This window comes from Lissotriton vulgaris, chromosome 2_2 (assembly GCF_964263255.1).
Source record: "Lissotriton vulgaris chromosome 2_2, aLisVul1.2, whole genome shotgun sequence".
Lineage (NCBI taxonomy): Eukaryota > Metazoa > Chordata > Amphibia > Caudata > Salamandridae > Lissotriton > Lissotriton vulgaris.
The window spans coordinates 317,337,975-317,361,468 of record NC_141688.1 but is presented as its reverse complement, the minus strand read 5'-3'; the positions used below and the strand labels follow the sequence as shown (position 1 = coordinate 317,361,468).

The 23,494-nt window shown below is 47.2% G+C and overlaps 1 protein-coding gene across 1 annotated transcript in view; it reads left to right on the top strand.

The window, feature by feature from the left end:
* Positions 1-23,494, top strand: part of ARHGAP1 (Rho GTPase activating protein 1) — a 199,499-nt gene that overhangs the window by 46,050 nt on the left and 129,955 nt on the right. The window contains exons 2-3 of the mRNA XM_086959671.1: positions 7,573-7,754; positions 11,718-11,816. Of these exons, the coding sequence (XP_086815797.1) occupies positions 7,616-7,754; positions 11,718-11,816 (238 nt within the window). The 5' untranslated portion in view covers positions 7,573-7,615. The remainder of the gene's footprint in view (positions 1-7,572; positions 7,755-11,717; positions 11,817-23,494) is intronic.

The following is a 23,494-nucleotide window of genomic DNA, read 5'->3' as shown; positions in this document are numbered from 1 at the left end:
AGAGCCACACACAAACACACACACACCCAGAGCCACACACGCACCCACCCAGAGCCACACACGCACCCACCCAGAGCCACACACGCACCCACCCAGAGCCACACACACACCCACCCAGAGCCACACACACACCCACCCAGAGCCACACACACTCAGGGGGCAGGGAAGCAAGCACAGCGAGGGGGCAGGGAAGCCAGCACAGCGAGTGGGCAGGGAAGCAAGCACAGCCAGGTGGCAGGGAAGCGAGCACAGCCAGGTGGCAGGGAAGCAAGCACAGCCAGGTGGCAGGGAAGCAAGAACAGCCCTCTTAGCCATGACACGTGTGCAAGCATCAACGCACTTTAGGACATCAGTATCCGTCTTGGAATGAGTTTTCTTTAACAGAAAACCTATTGCACGATTGCTACCTAGGCTTGTGCTTTAATCTTGAAACATCCAGTTGGGGAAAAAAGCTTCTTTATGTCATCAATGGGCAAACACACTTTCCTTGTGACACAAGACATTCTTGACAGCTAGCTGCACCACAAAGGCATTCTCAGCATCCGTGTGTAACAGCACCACTGCCTGAACTGCTGTGTGAAATGGTTCAAACTGGTACAGCCTTCAGAGGACAACTGAAACTTCAATGACAACTGACTAGCACCATAATGTTAACTATAAAGACTGTCCACATCCCAAATGGCATTCAGATGGCTAAATGCAATACAGCGGGCACCAACTTCTCCAATACAGTCAGCCTTGGAAAGGCAGCTGGTGTGCACGCACAGAATGGGGGAAATCCGGTTTAGACAAACATCCACATGAACCAATCGTGGCAAATTACTCCATAGTGCCAGAGGAACCATCCTTTTCGAATCTTGAACCACAGCAGATTCACCACAAAGTATCCCAATTGAAGTGAATGCCCACCCTTGGGGGAACTTGCAGGGCCTGGAAGACCCAACTCGACATACAACTCACAACATCAGAGGCACAATTCCCACAGGCCACAATCTGAGTACAGGAAAAAAAGAAGGCACCGTGGTCATCCCTGGCCTACCTGGAAGGGTAGCATGGCCATCGGACTCAGCAGGTTTCTTCCTCAGATATAAAGGGGGAAAAAAAGCCCAGCAGATCACTAAGCAACCAAGAAAGAAGCGTCTAATTTCTGGTGGGGACAGACTAGCAAGAAGAATTCTGAACAAAGTGGGGCATTCATGACATGCACAAAAGTAACAAAAATCAAAAGCATAAGAGCAGACAAAAAAACACTGTGGAATCCGGCGATGACCCCATAAGCGGTACCTCCTGAAGGATCGTCGGGAAGACAAGATGCAGGCCGGCTCCAGTGGGGCTGAAGAGTCTAAAGCCCTGCTCAAAACACCTGCGGTCCCGCCGCGTGGAACGAAGTGCTGGTAAGAACGGGAATCTATGCAGAATAAACCCATCACGGGAGAGAAGGGGGTTTTTCCTGTTAAAAGTGAAAATAAACTCAAGGCTGCTGCCATACCACGACGGGCAGGTCATGCAGCGAAAAGCACCCGCCACTCCCTTCTGGAGACAGCTCTGTAAATGTGTAAATGCCCGGAGACACGGGAGCCCTTATCAATCCAATTAGAACACACACTGCAAAAATACCTAAGGTCTTACACACGGGCTTTGTAGCGGGCAGCTGCCCTGCAAGCCTCGACATGTCTGCGCCATTCCAGCTCCGTGTGGACAGCCTGGAATGCCAGCCTCCGGGCACTGCCTTTTCCACCTTTCGCCTAGCACCGAGGTGGCACCGTCTGATATTAGCTCAAGTTAAGATATGACTATTAAACAAAGCACTTGTGCAAACCGTGGGTCTCAGTCTGCCAGCAGCTATGAAGAAATATTCACAGGCGCCCTCCCGTCTAACTTTCACACACGGGGAGCCGGTTTCTCCGGTTTGTGTGTTGTGTGTGTGCTTCGCTTACCATCGCTCGTCCGTATACAGCAGCCGCACATACTCACTCCACTGTAAATATCACCAGACTTGGCAGACTGCTGCTTCAAGGAGCCCTGGGCTAGCGAGCTGCTTGGAAACGGGAAGACGGGCTTCACCAGGGCATAACACTCAAGCAGGTCTCCCTATCTTAACAATGCGTGTAACAACTTCGATTTACGTTCTTTACAAGGATGCTTTACACGGGCTTAAGGGGGGGGGGGGGACGGACAGCGGGATACACAAAGACACGGACAGCGGGAGAGGGGACGGACAACGGGATACACAAAGACACGGACAGCGGGAGGGGGGACGGACAGCGGGATACAACCATGCGGGACCAGGACGATTTTAGCAATGAGTAAAAACATTAACGTTAAAAAAAAAAAAAGTACACACCCACAGCTGCATGACGTGGGCAAAAGCCTAAAAATCGCTGGAACGCACACGAATCTGCTAGCAGAATGACGAGCAGATCTCTCTTCCAATGGCTAGCCTCCATTTATGGAACTAGCCAATGGAAAGAGAGGGCGGGACAACACACACATACTGTAAACATTAGATTTCGCCTGCGCCGAAAAGCTGCGCGGTGCGCAGCTTTCGACAGGCGAAACCTAAAAAGAGCCCTAATGCAGCTAAACCACTACTTAAGGCCAAGGGCTCTCCAGCGGATTTTGGGAAGTGCACGCCTCGTGCACGAGCTTGCCTGAGCCTTCTGCCTATCAGCCTGCCAGTTCTCCTCCACTAATTATTCACTTCACTTATTCACAGCCGCAGGCCGTGACTCTGGCTCTTCAAAGGCTCTGCTCCCCGCCTCCCGCCTGCACTTCATGGCCACTTGCCTTCTGTCCCTTAATCTCCCCGTGACTCCCCCCTCACCTCTCCCACTCCACTGCTTCAGGCCCCCACCATTTGCTCAGGACATTGCTATGCTGTCTCACCACCCATTGCCAGATACCCCAAGTAACTACCCACGTCCCACACTAAATGCCTCACTTGTCACAGTCTTTCACAAAGTTGGAACTTCCATATTTTCAGTTACGTTCACTTTGTAAATACACATAATGCCAACTATTCTTGTTTGGGTATGCACAGGGAGATTAAGTGAATATTTCATGAAAGCATCCCCGCAGGCTCAGACATTTGTCACGAACATTACATATGCAGTCCGTTGGATGATTGGTGTAAAAAAAGCATAGCAAGTGTAGCACTCACTACCACGCAGCTGTATTCATCTCCAAGCTAAGAGTACTGTGACCATATGCTGTAGCTTTAATGGAGCATAGACTTTTAGTCAGTATTTCTGATTGGTTCGCTTTTAGTTTACACGTGTCAGTCACATTCTCTTGAGTTTATTTGGAAATATGGTGCCTGTAGGAGCACTTGCGGATTTGTTTTCGGTAAACCGCAAATTTACACTTAAATACATACTTTTATCACCAAGCATACGCTGTGAGGACGCTACACAGGGCTGCCCCCCCCCACAACAGGCCTCTCGGAGTCCGGGACAATCCATGGCATGTACATGACGTCGACGGCCTTCCCGTTCCCCAAGCTTCGTACTCCTCGGCTGTTCCTGGATGATGAGACCTTGGTAGACCCTGAGGGTCGCTATAATCCTGCTCAACTCTGCTGGTCACTCTTGTAGGCATGTTGTGGCAAGCACTTGTGGGCATCATGTGAAAAGGACACTGACGGCCTGTGAGACGCCTCCTCCTGTGAGCCCTAAACTGTCTGCAAATGGTCCCACATCACCCGTCATAGACAACGTGCCTTTTAAACAAGCACAAGCTTCGCCAGTTTTGGCTTACTTCCTGACACCGGCCATGATTCCTTGGACGTGTTAGGGGTGTGGTATCCGCCCAGTATTTGTTCTGTGTTGTGCCCAGTATTTGTTCTGTGTTGTGCCCAGTATTTGTTCTGTGTTGTGCGTGTTGTTGGAAACATCCTTCCCTCTGCTGAGAGCGGTGCTTGCATTCTGATGTGGTGACTCAGGATATTGCACATACATTTCAGTTGAGGCAGGCAACTATCCTCACACCGACAGTGGCCCCTCCCCCGCTCGGCTACCTGCTGTTCTGAGGGGAATTCTGTCGGAATTCCAGACGGTGACTGCTGCGAAGTGCCCAGTGGGGGCGGGGCCTGTAATGGTGTGTCTTTGTTGGGGAAATTTCTTCTCCTGAGTTTCACTAGTTAGTCATCAGACCATGCGGAGACTCACGTTATGTGTCTTTAGTTTAAGCCTGTTCGAACTGTCCCTAAGTCTTCACAACCAGCAAGGACAGTCCCTCCCATTACACAGCCGTCTCTTCAGAGCCTGCAGGGAGAGAGGCACATCTTTAGGGACGGGGAAGGTGTTTGGGGTGTTACACCCTCCCAATAAATGTGTTTCCGCATGCCTCGGCCAACTCTTTTTTATTTTTTATTTACATCTTAAATAATGGTGGTCAAGCATCTACTCCTGTACGGCTTGTTTTAAATTTCTCACACTCTGTTTGTGATCTCCCGCCTCCCTCTCTACCCCCGCACTTGCCTCCTACTATTTACCCCCAAGGACGAATGTTATCTCCATCTCTGACGGTGCCAGAGACTCTCAAGCAGACTGTAACATCTGGGCCAAGCAGGCAGTAGCCCTCCCTCGGGAAACTGAGCCCCTTCTCCGAGCCGCAGGCCTGACCCTTAACACCCCCCACACACACAACTCCCCCCCCCCCCCCCACACACAACCCCCCATACACACACAGACAACCCCCCACACACACAGACAGCCCCCTCACACACAACCACAACCCACACACACAACCACAACCCACACAACCCCACACCACAGAACCCCCCCACCAACAACCCCACACACACCCACAACCCCACACACACCCACAACCCCACACACACCCACAACCCCACACACACAACCCCCCCACAAACACAACCCCATACACACAACCACACACACGCAAAACCCAATGCAAAACCCAATCAAAACCCCACACACAACCCCCCACACACTACCCCCCACACAACCCCCCACATACAAACACACAACCCCCCACATACAAACACACAACCACACATACGCGAAACCCCACGCGAAACCCCACGCGAAACCCCACGCACACACAACCCCCCCACGCACACACAACCCCCCCACGCACACACAACCCCCCCACGCACACACAACCCCCCCACGCACACACAACCCCCCCACGCACACACAACCCCCCCACACCAGAATAGCAAAACGTAGCATAGCATAACAAAGCATAGTATACCACAACAACTCATATCATAGCCTAACAAAACATAGCATAGATTAACAAAGCATAGCATAGCAAAACACAACAAAACAGCATAGCTTAAAAAACACAACAAAACATAGCACAACAAAACATAGCACAACAAAACATAGCACAACAAAACATAGCACAACAAAATGTTAATGTTAATGTTATTGGGATTTGTATAGCGCTCGGCTGCCCCAGCAAAGGGGCGTCCCGGCGCTGCGAGCAGAGCTAAAGACAGAAAAAGAAGAAAGCACCAGAAGGAAAGAGGTGCGGTTACTGAAAGAGGTGGGTTTTGATGGCTTTCCTGAAAGCCAGAAGGTCCTGCATGCCACGGATAGTTTCCGGGAGGCTGTTCCAGAGCTTGGCAGCGAGCAGGCTAAAGGATCGACCGCCCATTCTGGCTAGATTGGTACGGGGAATGCATAGCACAACAAAACATAGCACAACAAAACATAGCACAACAAAACATAGCACAACAAAACATAGCACAACAAAACATGGCACAACAAAACATGGCACAACAAACCATGGCATAGCATAACAAAGCATAGCATAACAAAACACAGCATAGCACAACAAAACATCGCAAAACAAAATCTAGCATAACAAAACAACGCATGGCATATCGTAACAAAACATAGCACAGGATAGCATAACAAAACACAACGAAACATAGCATAACAAAACAGAACAAAACAGCATAGCATAGCATAACAAAGCACAGCATAACAAACCATAGGATAACATAAAGCATAGCATAGCATAACAAAACATAGCGTAGCATAACAAAACACAACATAGCATAGCATAACAAAACATAGCATAACAAAACACAACATAGCATAGCATAACAAAACATAGCATAACAAAACATAGCATAACAAAACATAGCATAGCATAACAAAACATAGCATAGCAAAACAAAACATAGCATAGCAAAACAAAGGATAGCATAACAAAACACAACAAAACATCGCAAAAAAAAACTAGCATAACAAAACAAAGCATAGCATGGCATAACAAAACATAGCACAGGATAGCATAACAAAACATAGCATAGCATAACAAAACACAACGAAACATAGCATAACAAAACACAACGAAACATAGCATAACAAAACACAACGAAACATAGCATAACAAAACATAGTAAAACAGCATAGCATAAAGCACAGCATAACAAAACAAACCATAGCATAACATAAAACATAGCATAGCATAACAAAACACAACATAGCATAGCATAAGAAAACATAGCATAGCATAACAAAACATAGCATAACAAAACATAGCATAGCATAACACAACAAACATCATAGCATAACAAAACATATCATAGCATAACAAAACACAACGAAACATAGCATAACAAAACAGAATAGCTAAATAAAACATAGCATAGCATAACAAAGCACAGCATAACAAAACAAAATATAGCATAACAACTATTGCATTCTCTATCGCCATCTATCTATCTATCTATCTCACTCCCTCTATCTATCGCCCTCCCTCTATCGACCTCCCTCCCTCTATCGACCTCCCTCTATCGCCCTCCCTCCCTCCCTCTATCTATCCATCGCCCTCCCTCTATCTATCTATCGCCCTCACTCTCTCCCTCTATCTATCTATAGCCCTCACTCTATCTATCGCATCACCACAGCATCACTCAGGGGCACCACAACATCACTATGTGCTACCACAGCATCACTGAACACCACAGCATCACTCGTCGACACCACTCAGGGCCACCACAGCATCAATCTGTGCAACCATTCAACAACAACTGGTTCAAATATGTTCTCTCAATGTTTCAAGCTTTATTACAAATAACACAAAAAAAATATTATTTCACTTCTGTTCTTGGATTTTCGTCCCAATAAAATGCACTGAACATAATCTTCACAAAAGTTTAAGCTATTGCCATTATAAATTATAAGAACTTTTATTTAAGTATTCATTCTTACATTTTTTTTAAAACCATTGTTATTTGTAATACCAATACATCTAAGTCACGTAAATGCAACACATATTGCATTACAAATGCTATAGGTGTCACATTTGCGAAAGTTATAACTATTGGCATTGTAAATGACAAAGCTATTAATTTTGCGTTTTTCAAAACCAGCACATAAATAAAAAAATGTCATTTACAATACCAATAGCTCAAAATTTCCTAATGCGAGACCTATTGCATTGCAAATGCTTGTTCAACCTGTTATACTGTTGTGATTGTATGTGTGGTGGTGGATGCAGGGCTGTGGCGCATCGTACGTGGCCCCATGGAGGGGATACTTGACTCTGCACACTGTGGATTTCCTTTGCCTGAAGCACCTCTCTTTGCAGTTCCCCATTGTAGGCTTTGGTCTTGGCATCTGGAGAAGGCAGCATGGCCAGCGACCCCCTCACGGACCTGCAGGATGACCTGGGCTCGGACAATACCAGCCAGTCCCTAGACCAGCTCAAACTGGCATCGTTGGACGACAAGAATTGGCCACAGGACGATACACCTGGTTACCCCAAGCCAGGTAGGTCATTTGGGCCTTCGGGACACCAGCGACATGCTTGTGCGAGCCCACGAGGTAGAAGGAACCCTGAGGTTTAATTTGCGGGCACCAAGGTCCAGAGGATGAGTTGGATGTCACCTCAGCTTATCGTAACGCAGGGCCAGGGTCTGTTGTAGGGCTAGCACAAGTAGGGGTGCAGCCCTGCATCTCTTACCCCCATGGTGCCAGTGTACCCCCTCTCATCTGCAGTCACTGGCACTGTCTGTCAGTCCCTGCCGGGCTGCAGAAACTGCTTCTACTTGCTGTGGGCACCATGCAGCCATAGTAGCTGATCCCCTTCATCCCTGTCGAAGTGGCAGCTCCCTTCTCTGCTGCAGCCAATGCTTAGGGTTTAAAACCGAAAGCTAGGTACGGATCACCTTGAATGGAAGAGCTTCTTGATATCTGCTGATTGGGCCCTTGCAGTGGTACAAGTCACGTCCCACCCCCTTGGGGCTGAGGTTGCCCCTCCGCTGCCCTACACAGAAATTCAACAGTTATTGTTACCTGAGCTAACTATAATTTTCACCCCCTGCACTGCAATGCTTATGAGCTCACATATTGCATCACCCATGACATGGTCAGTGACATCACAGATGACATCTCAAATGGCATCATGCATGACATCACTCATGACATTACCCAGCTAAGTAAACTTCAACATACTTCATAAAACATCATTTACATTTTTTAAATAAGAAGAGGAGGCTGGTGAGAGACGTACGGCAGAAAGCTCACTGTAAACAGAGTAACTACTACACTCACTAATCACCCAGGAGGGAGTTCTCAGTGGAGAGGCCTCTCCCATCTAAACTACTACTTTGAGCGCTAATGTCCAAAGTAAGACATCTAACCGTACATGCTAGACTATTGCAAATCACAACAACACCATTTGTCAACCTAGAAAGCGGTTTTAGTACAGACGTCAATTTTACACAAACCACTACAAATCACATCTAGTAGAGAGCTCTTAGCGGACAGGCCACTGTGTCACAAACCAATAGTAAATATATTCTTCCCCTTGGAGAAAGGTGTCAGCAGAGAGATCAGTCTGTGGCAAACCACCACGACACTGAGCCATCACTCTAGAGAGAGGTCTGTGAACTACTATTACACTCATTCATCACAAAGCAGAGATGTCTAAGCAAAGTGGCCAGTATGTCGTAAAACACAACTATAATCAGCCATCCCTGTGGAGAGAAGTCTCATGGAACAGCGTAGACTTTCGTAAAGCACTACCATGCACATACATCAGCAGGGGACATGTGTCCGCGTAGAGGCTAGTTCACTCATAAATAGTTCACCTACTTTACAAACGGGATTAGAGTTCAGGTGATATATGTTAGCAATACTAATACAAATTCAGAAAGAATGGTATTTTAATTTATGCAGTAGCTCAGTATATATCTTACAGTATCAGAAACGTTTACGAAACACTCCCACTCACTGGATTTCGTCAGTGATGTCACCAGTGATGTAATCAGCGATGTCACTGACCATGTCATGAGTGATATGACTTGAGGTCATAAGCAGTGCATTGTGGGGCCGTAAGTTATAGTTTGCTCAGGTAACTGTAACTGCTGAATTTCGATGGTTTTGTATGTGTAAAATCTAAACCCAATTATAACGGCCCTGTAACCTTTGTATTTTTCAGTTGATTTCTGAGGTTGTTTAAATTCTATTTCCCAACTATAACATCCCTGTAACCTTTGTTATTTTTTGTGAATTTCACATTTTTTTAACATATAAATTGTTCTACAATTTGACCCATAACTTCAATTTACTAATCTACATTTTCAGAAGCTTATAAACAAATTTTATTCAGGCATTCATTCTTATTATATATTTTAAAACTAAAAATGACATAAATTAAGGTAAGGTAATTTATGTAGTCTTTCTATACATGCAGGCGCTGCGGTGGATCCACGGACCGTAATGCTTAAAAAAATAAAATAACATATTTAGACCATATAATACCCATGAGGGGTCCCTCACAGACTCCTCCATCAGTCCCATGGGGTCAGAGTACCTCTACCTTGACCTCTTCTAGCACTTTTACATTTTATTTTCCCTTGTGGGAACCGAGTCCCAATGCACAAAATGGCCGCTGCAACTTTCCTGTCAGGTTGCAGCCAGCCAGTCAATGGATCCACGTCTCTAGATATTTATAAATCTTTTTACTTTAATAACTCGAAAAATATTGAACAGATTTACACCAAATTCCAAAAAGCATTCTTTCTGGACAAATATCTAAATTTCTGCCAAATTTGGTGTACCTCCTTTCAACTGTTTGGGCTGCAGTCGTGTCTAAAATCCTTTAGGTGAAATTGCATGAGGAAAACATTCCCCCTTCCCCCCACTTGACGATCACCCCCAAACTTTCCAAACAGCAGCTTAAGTGACTGGCAAATTAGTTTTGAAAATTCCATGAAGATTCGTCCAACTGCATCAAAGGTATTATATAAAAAAACGCTGTTTCTATGGAAACTAAGTCCTAACTATAAATACTTACTGGTGACCACTAGTAGGATGGAGAAATATATATATATATATATATATCCAAACAAACCGATCCGTTAAAGCACGAGAGCGCTCGCCAGTGTGTGCTCGACCCAAGGGCAGGATCACAGCCCCAAATTCAATTTTGTACAAGAAGGGCGGCACAACCGGATACTTTTTGAAAGTTACTTTATTTCACCAACACTCCACCGACGCGTTTCAGCCTCACGGCTTTTCTCACGGTCAGTGAGTCCTTTTTTGCTTTTTCATTATATACTGCCCCACTTAAGCCATTAAGTGGCATTGTGGGATATGTAGTTTTTAAAGCAAATTGTTTAAACATGGAAGACAGACAAAAGGACTGGTGTGTTTACATCACTAGTATAGTACTTAGCGTCCCAAGTTACGTTCACTCAGGGAATGAAGAATGTAGGTACAATTCAAGTCATTTAGAGTTTTTTGTGATGGGTATAGTACCCCAGTTCATAGTTAGTTGTCGCTGAGTTCATCCTCACTGGCTTAAGTGGGGCAGTATATAATGAAAAAGCAAAAAAGGACTCCCTGACCGTGAGAAAAGCCGTGAGGCTGAAACACGTCGGTGGAGTGTTGGTGAAATAAAGTAACTTTCAAAAAGTATCCGGTTGTGCCGCCCTTCTTGTACAAAAATATATATATATATATATATATATATCTATGTGTATGTATATATATATATATATATATATGTGTATGTATGTGTGTGTATATATATATATATATATATATATATATATATATGTGTATATATATATATATATATATATATATATATATATATGTATATAAGTTTTGATTTTTAGGCAATACTTTATTTCATGCAGTCTGTGCCTTCAAACAAAAAACATTCTCAATGTGCATTGGCAAAGTCATAAGGTCATCCGCAAACACTGCTGATGACCTGTTGACCCCTCCAGTGCCTTGCTCTGTACTGTGCATTGCACCTCCTTCTGTTGTGTGTATTGTCTTCTCATGAGCTGTTCAACATATTCTTGCATGATGCAAGGTGGTGCTTCTGTGCCATGCAGCTCTCTGAAGCTCCACATTACCCTTGTTGTGTAGTCTTTCTTTGACTTATGCACAAAGTCCCCACTTGTGATGTGAGGCAGCTCCATATGTGGTGTGCATTGTCCCGCCTCCCTCATGTGAGCAGCATCTCTTCCCTCTCCTCTGTTCTTCTGCGTCCTTTCCTTCTCCGGTCTTGAATATCATCCCCTAGCCTAGTATGCTGCCTCCTGTGCTGTACACTGCCTTCTCTGTACTATAGAGCATGCTCTCCTGTGCTGTTTAGTGCCTCTCCTCAGCTGTATAGTAAGTGGGGAGTGGTCCTGCACCTCTAATATATTGTAGTGCCCAACTCTTCTAGGCTCTCAGTTGTGTATTTACACATTTTGTTTGTGTTCTCCGCAGCTATCGTAGAAGCCAAAGAATCACCTGACCCCAACACCCACCTGCGTTGGGACGATCCGTACTATGATATCGCACGACACCAGATTGTGGAGGTGGCAGGTAAGGCTGATATCCGCACCCCGCCTTTATTGCCAGTGTGCCTTTCTCTTGGTAGAATGCCTGCCTGAGGCTGATTCTTTGCTCTGAAAGAATGTCTGGCTATGTGCCCTCATCAAATCTCTTACCTAGGTGTGAAGAGTGTGTGTGTCTTTTCTCACCTTTTTCAAAAAGAACAGCTGTTCATGTGTGTGAGCCCTCTCATGTACACACATTGAGCAACACCACTGTCCTCTATACTATGAGATTGGTGCCTCTGTGAGGTCTTTCCTGTGTCTCTAGAGTCTAGTTAACCTTGAGGCCTTTCCGCGATCTTCCTAGATTATCTGGTGCTGAGGCTCTCCCCTATACCTTTACTCATTTACTGTGTATGCTTTTATGTTTTTATCTGTGTACTCTTTGTACACCAGCTACAGTGACTGTGTCACTCAAACCTTGAGTTGTGTACTTCCTTCTGTCTTGCTGTGATGGGTGTCTGTAAGTAGCCCATCAATATTGTGGTCTCCACAGATCTCTCACCCGACTGAGTGCTTATGAAGGTGAGAGCCTGACCCAAACAAGCTTCTCTCAGTGTAGTAAAGCAGTGTGTTCTAGAAACAAGCAGGGATTTGGTCCAATTTGCCAGTTAACAGGAGGGTTTGGTTATGTGACGCCAGGGTGAGATCTGTCCCGTTTTGGAATATATAAAGGCACCACGTTTTCTTGCCAGATATAGACATAATGGCGGTCACTTTTACATTTTCGTGTACCTTGAGCTATTTGACTGCGTGACTTGTAAAAGATTTTGAATGTATGAGTAGATATGCAGGAAAAAGTAAGATCAGCATTCTCCTACGTGGGAACTTAATGGGCAGTAAATTCACCCCATTGTGCGCTAATCTGTTCATGGGCCCTCTTGAAAGACACTGAGCTTGGGGTGATAGTGTCTGGATTTCTGGACATAATATTCTGAGGGAGGTTTACCAGTATATATGGATCTGACAAGCTCTACAACATCACCAGATTCTCCTGAATCAAAATGAACTACCTGGTGTAAGAAAAAGATCATCTTTCTTGTCATTGAGTTTTATGGGGACATTATTTTCTTGTTTGATGTAAAATGAATCTGATAGGCAGCCTTGACGGAGCCCCATGGCCAACCAGGCAGAGAGCCAAACCATTGCATCTGATTAGGTCACGATAAGCAAGAATAACTCTGATGGAAGGTTGTCTACATCCTGTAGCAAATTACTGTGAAATCAAAGTTAATGAATTCCTAATAATAAAGATATATTGAAAAAAACAGCCCGGGCTGTGTGTGTGTCATAAATCAACAAGCTCATTGCCTTTTGCTGTATCTAAACCTAGACAGTTTGCGCAAATGACTGTCCAAACACAGGGACGACGGGTAGAGCACCTATATGTGACATTGAGCGCTGGCTGCTCTGGTGAGACCAGTTTACAGCCCTACACTTGTACCCAGAATTAGATCTGGCTGCTCGCAGTCACTTCTCTCGGCGGGAAGTGTTCGACATCACAAGATTTGACTCCAAAGTCAGCAAGCACTTACCTGCTTCTGCATTTAGTAAGAGCCTATCATTACTTTCTCAAGTTTTTCAGCTGAATATCGACCACATTGTGTATTGTAGGTTTTGCTAACTTAATTTTAAAAACTGTATGACTGGCGCAGTTGGGTGGAATTCTAGTCATTGTAGCCACATTTTTAGTTCATTATGCAAGAGTTTTGATGAAATGACAGAGTTTGCGTTCTTGTTTTCATCATTAGGGAGCAGTGAGCAAGAGAGGGTTATGTTAAGCGACTATATACTTTTTTCTAAAATTAAATGTTGTTTGTTTCTATTAATGTTTTGACTGACCTCTATGACAATTATCATTCACAAAACGTTCTATCATATATGCCAAATAAAATGTGTATCAATCCAATTTTTAACTTTATAAAGTATTTACTTTCCTCCATTTCTCCTATTGGCTATGTAATTTTTAGATCTGTAACTGCAACAAAGATGCAGAGCAAAATATTTCATATTCTTGGTAGTGAAAAGAAAGAACCCAACCTCTTACTTTGCTACTATAATGTATCAACAGATTCCCTGTCGTCTTCTGTTATCGCTTTCTTTTTAATTGATAGAAAGCTGTCCACTAAATGCCTTGGATGGCAGGCTAAAAAAAAGAAAACGTAATAGTAATACCCAAAACATTATACAGTACAAAAGTATAAAGCTTTGTAAAGCTAAGACAAGATTCCTTCTTCAGGAATGTCGATTAAAGCTGGGAATGTCTAAAGACCCCTCAAGTGCCTTTGGTCATCTTGGGCACCCTGTAGTAAGGCCTAGGTCTGCTCTTAGTAGGATAGGGCATGCATTGGAAAAGGGCAAGTCATGCTGGTTCTGCCTCCCCTATTGGAGCAGCCCCTCTGACTTCCTCTCATCTGCCTCTGCCTTGCAGATTCTCCATTTTGTTTCGGGCCTTTTGACTGTTTATCCTCCAGAGATGTCCTAGGTATGTGTTTTGGACCAGTGACTTTGTGAAAAGGAGCATGGATATTCAAGAATAGGGTAGCGCAGTGCTGCATGAAGTCCTACTTTCATGATTCTACTGCCGAGCTGGAATTGCAACAGAAATTGTCATAAGATTGTCACATTATGACGTCGTTTTTTACAAAATATCGCTGCTATTCCCTCGTGCCAGAATATTGAAGTTTTTCTTATTTCCAAATTGCTCCTGCAAAGTTCAGAATAAGTGTCGCCAGCTGTGAAGCACTGGAGAAGGGAACCTTTGGGGGGCATGTTCATCTCTGACAGTGGATGAGCTGTGAGGGGAGTGCTCCTATGGTATGGTCTAACTCTGTTTTACTCTGAGTGCGGACCCGCTCCACCTCTAACGCAGAGTCAAGGAGAGCATGGAGGGCGGCCCCTGTCCACGGTAGTGATTGCCTAATGGGCGTCTCTGCTCATGGTCAATGTATGGAGATCAGATTCATTGCACATGTGACTCTTTGCTCCTGGGCGCAGGTGACATTTTGACTTGCTGTGGCTATGGGGAAACACATAGGCCCTCAGTCATGTCAACAAGACCTCTCGCCATAGGGATGTTCTGAATAGATCTTTCTTTATTTAAGAAATATATTCTAGAAGTTTGGTGTGTCTCGAGTTGCCATTCTAAAGTCTGCTTCTAGTAAATGATTGTAATCTGGTCGTTGGTGTGATGGATACAAACTCAACCTGGGTTAAAGGTTTTCATGTAAACCCGTCTCCCCTAAAAACTACAGTCCAGTGCCCCTTAAAGCTAAAGGCGTGGGGGGGCGTGGGGAGCTCTAGTCCATGCTCTCGTCGGCGAACCCCCATCCAGGGTCCTCCTGAAGTAATTGAAGGGTCCCGAGGAATCTCCGCAGGAGTGAGTGTACGATCCCTGAGGAAGAGAAGAGTCTAGAGAAGTGGTCGGTAGCCGAGCATCCCTCCTGCCCAATTGAAGGCGACAAGAGAATGGCGCTAGCAGCGAACATTAGCGGAGCCTGGGGAGATCGGTGGCCGCTGGGCCCCACCGGGCCGAAATGGTCAAGACTTTACAAGTCGGGTGCACCTACCTGGAGGGGGCGCCCCGGGGCTACGGCTTGTAAAAGAAGCTCTGACAAGAAGAGGGGGCGGCTGTCTCTTGAGATGAAAGCCTCCCCACCTGGACACTCCAGCGAAGACTGGGGGGGCGGGAGGCCTTGATCCCCTCAAGGCTTGAGCAGATCCTAAGGGGCACTCCATCTGAGGCCCGGGCCCGAAACACTCGGGCGAGTGACAGAGAGGCTCACCTAAGAGGAACCGGCTAACAGGCCGAGGAGTGAAGGAGCAGAATCAGTAGGGGCCTGGCTCTCACGGGAGCCCCAATGTTGTGCTCCTCAACAATTGCCTGGGAGGATTACACTAGGCAACCAGCAGAGAGGAACCTGCATACTCCTGCATACCCCGATCAAAGCAGTGGAATCTGGGGAATCTCACCTCACTGGCAGACCCCCGGGGCTGATGCTGAGGCTGCAGTAATGCCCGACCCCTCCGCTCCAACCCCGCTGGGCTCCGGGAAACAAGGGCACAGTAATTGACGAAGAAGCTGATCCTGAAGGAGGTAGCCACGTCCACGGTGAGGCGCCACTATGGGGACGGTCTCGAGGAAAAAAGATCCGGAACCACAGGAACAAGTGGTCGACAGCCTGGGGGGCCCAGAAACAAGGGATGATAGTTACACTGCTCGGCAGGAGCCCCCTGATGAGCCTACACTCCAAGACATACTCCAAGACATAGAGCCTTCAAGGATGGCCGTGGAAACTAAAATAGACACCCTCAGAGAAGACCTCGGACTACTGAGAGCAGATCATAGGCGGTTGGCAGAACGGGTCACCACAAATGAGTGACATAAACTAAAAGAGACCCAAGCTGGCCACTGCAACAGCCAGACTGGTAGAAATGGAAAAACTGGTGCATACCCAGGAGCTCAGAGTGGAGGATGCCGAAAACAGATCGCAACGCAACAGCCTAAGAGTCGTGGGCCTCCCTGAAAAAGTTGAAAGGAGCTGACATGATCGGGTACCTAGAGCAGTGGATCCGTACAAATGTGGCAGAAGTGGGACTCTCCTTACTTCGCTTTGGAAAGAGCCTATAGGGTGCCAGCGAGGGCCCCCCACCTGGGGGGTCCCCATGACCAGTGGTAACGTGCCTACTGTTTTAAAAAGACACGGATCATGTGCTCCGCCAGGCCCAATTGAAGGGCCAACTAGCAGTGGACAACAGCACAGCCAGAATCTTCCTGGACTTCTCACGAGAGGTTGAAAAACAGCGAGCATCCTTCATGGCGACCAAAAGGAAACTTCGCCATCTAGGAGTACAATATTCGATGATGTCCCCAGCTAGACTGAGAGTGGCAACAACTGTAGGGACACGATTCTTTAAGACACCACAAGAGGTGTGGGATTAATCAGCTGGCAGCCCATAGACAAGACAAGACCAGGCGGGAAAGGAGTTCGGACCATCAGCGAGAGAGAGAGTAGGAAAGACTATATATGCCCCCTCCGAAGCAGAGACACAGCAAGAAAGGGACAGAACGGTGACGACGATAGCATCTCTCAGTGCGTCCGTGACCGGAGAAACGACCTCAAAGTCTGCGGAGGAATCTAGAGACTTGGATTCAGATCAGAGCTCCAGCACAGTGGGAAGAACCTGCCAGGAACTCCCAGTGGTGACCCCAGATCAGCAGATGGCATTATAGGAACAATGGCTGACATGCAAGTATTGAAGCAGGATTATGGAGGGGGGTGTATTGGATGGGGGTGTCACTGGCGAGGCTGTTATAAATAGGCCCAGGGTCTCACCATATTGTACGAACTACTAACATGTTGGATTGGGGGAACCCCCGAGGGGGGATGACGAGAGGACATTGCTCATCTTCAACCTACACACCTTTCCCGGCCTGCTTGAGTTTCACTTTTTTTAATTAAACATATTTTATTGTGTCAATAGTCACATTCCGTTTGATGCTCCATAACACAGATTGCTGTCGACAATTAACAAACCACATTATGATGATCTTGACATCTCGTTTACAATCGTCTTGTACAAAGAAAAAATAAAACAATAATCCGGTACCATTGTGAACTCAAATGTTCTGCATCCTGCCCTCACCCGATGGCCTCTAAAATGCCCTGCCGCCCCTGATAAACCACATATTGTCCCTCTGCACGGCCCCCGGTATCCATGTCAATGCATCAGTCCCCCTCGGGCTTGGAGGCTCCAACCACAGGCCCTGTGCTCAGCCAAATTTTGGAGTGCTTCTGCGGGCATCCCTTAGTCTTAAAGACTGGTTGCCACGTGCCCATACAGAAATCCAGCCCCTTTTTCCAGGCAGACAACGGTTGTGAGGCTGTTGCCTTCTACAATCTTATTATATACCTCCTAGCCAATGTAATCCCCAACAGTAGTAGGTGATGTTTATACAGGTTGCCTCCGTCACCCTCCATGATGTGCGAAATACCCAATCTGGGTGAGACCGGGACATCCCACCCCAGGACCTCCGAGAGGCACGCCAAGACCCCCTGCCAAAACTTAGTAATTACCGAGCAATGCCATATTGTGTGCATGAGAGAACCCTCCACGCGCCCTCAATGCAGGCTCTCCAGAGACGCAACTAGACCCGCCTTGAACAGTCTCTGCCTTGTGTAGTAGACCCGATGCAAATACTTGAATTGTATCAGGCGCAATCGAGTAGCTATCGTTGCACCCCGTGTGGAAGCTAACGTCTCCGCCCAATCATCCCCATTTAATTGAGCCAGATCCTGTGTCCACGCCTCTTAGTTTGTCTAGTGTGGTGGGGTTATTAGTCACCAAGGACTGGTATATTTTTGCTATTTTGTGTTCCCCCAGGCCCCCAATAAATACCTTTGCTTCGATTGGGTTGTACTTGGGGAGGGCATCTTGCTCAGCAATACTGGGGAAAATATAGCGTGTCTAAATTAAAGGTACTTAAAGAACTGGGTTCTAGGTATATTATAGTCTTTTTGAAGGTCCTGGAACGATTTCAGGGTTGTACCTCTCATGAGATCCCCCAATGTAGAGATCCCTTGATTATCCTAGCCCTGGAATCCAACCACCATAGTCTACTATTGCAATCTCCCACTATCCCACAGCGCAGTCTCCCTGGTTTATCTGTCCCACTGTACCATCATACGGAGGGATTGTTTCCACAGCCTAAAGACTACCTGTGTCGCAGGTGGCAAAGTTCGGAGTGTTGGGCCAGAGTATGGAATGGTATGAAGGGTCATGTCCCCCATTTGCCACCGCTCCACTGCGTGTGCCGGGTCCCTTCTTTCCCCATACCACCATTCATTGAGCACCAGTAGGTGCGAGGTCGTGTAGAAAGACTGGATATCAGTGGTGGCAAGTCTCCCGCAGTATGTCGATTGAAAACCAGTCCGCAGGGCCACCCGGGCAGCCCCCCGCCCCCATTTCTGTATTCACCTGTCTGAACCAGGTTTGTAATATCGAGTAAGGATGATTTTGCAGCTGCCAAAGTAGACGAGAGAGAGAGAGTCTATTTTAAATATGGCTGATCAGCCATAGATAGAGAGGGGCATGTGCGACCACGTCTTCATATCCTCCTTCAGTCGTGCCCACACTGGGGCAATATTCCTTAAACACGATGTGGATTGCGAGGCTGATAAAAAGGCCCCCCCCCGTCCACGTCGCCCGAGAGCCTAGACCGTCATCCCCCCTCTGTGGCCAAAGGGTGGACTTGGGGGATTCATAAAGAGGCCTGATGATTCTCCAAAGATCTGCATGATGCTGAGCAATCTTGGGCCCGTCCTGTTGGGGTTTAAGAAAAACAGTACATCATCTGCATACAAGGCAATGTGATCCGGGATCCCTTTCGACCATTTAAAGCCCTGTACTTGGGTGTCCATTCTCACCCACGCCGCCAGGGGCTCCATTGCCAGGGTATGGAGACAGGGGGCCCCTGCCTGGTACCCCAACCAATTGGAAATGTATGAGAAGTGGATCCCGCCACCCTTACCAACGCAATAAGATCTGTGTACAGCAATTTAATATATGAGAGATATCTGGGTCCCAAGTTCAAACGGTTCGAGAGATCAAATAGGTATACCCAGCTAAGGGAGTCAAATGCCCTATCCATATCTGCTAAGAGCACTGCAGCCGGTCTCTCATAGGCGTTAATAGCTGCTATTGCGTTGTGGGCCTGGCGGATGTTATGACGCGTGGCTCTCTTGGGCATAAACCCGGCCTGATCCGAATGGAATAGTTGTGCTATGTGTGGCTGTAGGCGGTTAGCAGGTGCCTTAGCCAATATTTTGGCCTCTACATTTAATAAGGAGATAGGGTGGTACGATGTGTGTTGTTTCTGGGTCTGCCTGGGTTTGTGAAATACCACTACCTCATCAGGCCTCCAGTCCCTTAGGAGACTGCCTTGCCCCTTTGCCTCGTCCACTACCGCGAGAAAGTGGTGTCCTAACTTGGAAAAGTATTTCTTAATGAATTCGCAAGGGAATCCATTCGGACCGGGCGTTTTGCCTGCATTCAGGTCTCCTAATGCGGCGCTTAGTTATTCCACCGTGAGAGGGGTATCCACCATTGCCCTCACCTCATCGGACAAGGCCCGTGGAGGGAGATCATCTGTAAAACGCTGTATTGTGTCTTCCGACAGGAGTTCCCTGGGAACATATAACTTTGTGAAGTATCCCGCGAAGCTCGTGGCGATCAATGCTGGATCACTGAACAATCTTATTATATACCTCCTAGCCAATGTAATCCCCAACAGTAGTAGGTGATGTTTATACAGGTTGCCTCCGTCACCCACCATGATGTGCGAAATACCCAATCTGGGTGAGACAGGGACATCCCACCCCAGGACCTCCGAGAGGCACGCCAAGACCCCCTGCCAAAACTTAGTAATTACCGAGCAATGCCATATTGTGTGCATGAGAGAACCCTCCACGCGCCCTCAATGCAGGCTCTCCAGAGACGCAACTAGACCCGCCTTGAACAGTCTCTGCCTTGTGTAGTAGACCCGATGCAAATACTTGAATTGTATCAGGCGCAATCGAGTAGCTATCGTTGCACCCCGTGTGGAAGCTAACGTCTCCGCCCAATCATCCCCATTTAATTGAGCCAGATCCTGTGTCCACGCCTCTTAGTTTGTCTAGTGTGGTGGGGTTATTAGTCACCAAGGACTGGTATATTTTTGCTATTTTGTGTTCCCCCAGGCCCCCAATAAATACCTTTGCTTCGATTGGGTTGTACTTGGGGAGGGCATCTTGCTCAGCAATACTGGGGAAAATATAGCGTGTCTAAATTAAAGGTACTTAAAGAACTGGGTTCTAGGTATATTATAGTCTTTTTGAAGGTCCTGGAACGATTTCAGGGTTGTACCTCTCATGAGATCCCCCAATGTAGAGATCCCTTGATTATCCTAGCCCTGGAATCCAACCACCATAGTCTACTATTGCAATCTCCCACTATCCCACAGCGCAGTCTCCCTGGTTTATCTGTCCCACTGTACCATCATACGGAGGGATTGTTTCCACAGCCTAAAGACTACCTGTGTCGCAGGTGGCAAAGTTCGGAGTGTTGGGCCAGAGTATGGAATGGTATGAAGGGTCATGTCCCCCATTTGCCACCGCTCCACTGCGTGTGCCGGGTCCCTTCTTTCCCCATACCACCATTCATTGAGCACCAGTAGGTGCGAGGTCGTGTAGAAAGACTGGATATCAGTGGTGGCAAGTCTCCCGCAGTATGTCGATTGAAAACCAGTCCGCAGGGCCACCCGGGCAGCCCCCCGCCCCCATTTCTGTATTCACCTGTCTGAACCAGGTTTGTAATATCGAGTAAGGATGATTTTGCAGCTGCCAAAGTAGACGAGAGAGAGAGAGTCTATTTTAAATATGGCTGATCAGCCATAGATAGAGAGGGGCATGTGCGACCACGTCTTCATATCCTCCTTCAGTCGTGCCCACACTGGGGCAATATTCCTTAAACACGATGTGGATTGCGAGGCTGATAAAAAGGCCCCCCCCCGTCCACGTCGCCCGAGAGCCTAGACCGTCATCCCCCCTCTGTGGCCAAAGGGTGGACTTGGGGGATTCATAAAGAGGCCTGATGATTCTCCAAAGATCTGCATGATGCTGAGCAATCTTGGGCCCGTCCTGTTGGGGTTTAAGAAAAACAGTACATCATCTGCATACAAGGCAATGTGATCCGGGATCCCTTTCGACCATTTAAAGCCCTGTACTTGGGTGTCCATTCTCACCCACGCCGCCAGGGGCTCCATTGCCAGGGTATGGAGACAGGGGGCCCCTGCCTGGTACCCCAACCAATTGGAAATGTATGAGAAGTGGATCCCGCCACCCTTACCAACGCAATAAGATCTGTGTACAGCAATTTAATATATGAGAGATATCTGGGTCCCAAGTTCAAACGGTTCGAGAGATCAAATAGGTATACCCAGCTAAGGGAGTCAAATGCCCTATCCATATCTGCTAAGAGCACTGCAGCCGGTCTCTCATAGGCGTTAATAGCTGCTATTGCGTTGTGGGCCTGGCGGATGTTATGACGCGTGGCTCTCTTGGGCATAAACCCGGCCTGATCCGAATGGAATAGTTGTGCTATGTGTGGCTGTAGGCGGTTAGCAGGTGCCTTAGCCAATATTTTGGCCTCTACATTTAATAAGGAGATAGGGTGGTACGATGTGTGTTGTTTCTGGGTCTGCCTGGGTTTGTGAAATACCACTACCTCATCAGGCCTCCAGTCCCTTAGGAGACTGCCTTGCCCCTTTGCCTCGTCCACTACCGCGAGAAAGTGGTGTCCTAACTTGGAAAAGTATTTCTTAATGAATTCGCAAGGGAATCCATTCGGACCGGGCGTTTTGCCTGCATTCAGGTCTCCTAATGCGGCGCTTAGTTATTCCACCGTGAGAGGGGTATCCACCATTGCCCTCACCTCATCGGACAAGGCCCGTGGAGGGAGATCATCTGTAAAACGCTGTATTGTGTCTTCCGACAGGAGTTCCCTGGGAACATATAACTTTGTGAAGTATCCCGCGAAGCTCGTGGCGATCAATGCTGGATCACTGAACAATCTTATTATATACCTCCTAGCCAATGTAATCCCCAACAGTAGTAGGTGATGTTTATACAGGTTGCCTCCGTCACCCACCATGATGTGCGAAATACCCAATCTGGGTGAGACAGGGACATCCCACCCCAGGACCTCCGAGAGGCACGCCAAGACCCCCTGCCAAAACTTAGTAATTACCGAGCAATGCCATATTGTGTGCATGAGAGAACCCTCCACGCGCCCTCAATGCAGGCTCTCCAGAGACGCAACTAGACCCGCCTTGAACAGTCTCTGCCTTGTGTAGTAGACCCGATGCAAATACTTGAATTGTATCAGGCGCAATCGAGTAGCTATCGTTGCACCCCGTGTGGAAGCTAACGTCTCCGCCCAATCATCCCCATTTAATTGAGCCAGATCCTGTGTCCACGCCTCTTAGTTTGTCTAGTGTGGTGGGGTTATTAGTCACCAAGGACTGGTATATTTTTGCTATTTTGTGTTCCCCCAGGCCCCCAATAAATACCTTTGCTTCGATTGGGTTGTACTTGGGGAGGGCATCTTGCTCAGCAATACTGGGGAAAATATAGCGTGTCTAAATTAAAGGTACTTAAAGAACTGGGTTCTAGGTATATTATAGTCCTTTTTGGAGGTCCTGGAACGATTTCAGGGTTGTACCTCTCATGAGATCCCCCAATGTAGAGATCCCTTGATTATCCTAGCCCTGGAATCCAACCACCATAGTCTACTATTGCAATCTCCCACTATCCCACAGCGCAGTCTCCCTGGTTTATCTGTCCCACTGTACCATCATACGGAGGGATTGTTTCCACAGCCTAAAGACTACCTGTGTCGCAGGTGGCAAAGTTCGGAGTGTTGGGCCAGAGTATGGAATGGTATGAAGGGTCATGTCCCCCATTTGCCACCGCTCCACTGCGTGTGCCGGGTCCCTTCTTTCCCCATACCACCATTCATTGAGCACCAGTAGGTGCGAGGTCGTGTAGAAAGACTGGATATCAGTGGTGGCAAGTCCCCCGCAGTATGTCGATTGAAAACCAGTCCGCAGGGCCACCCGGGCAGCCCCCC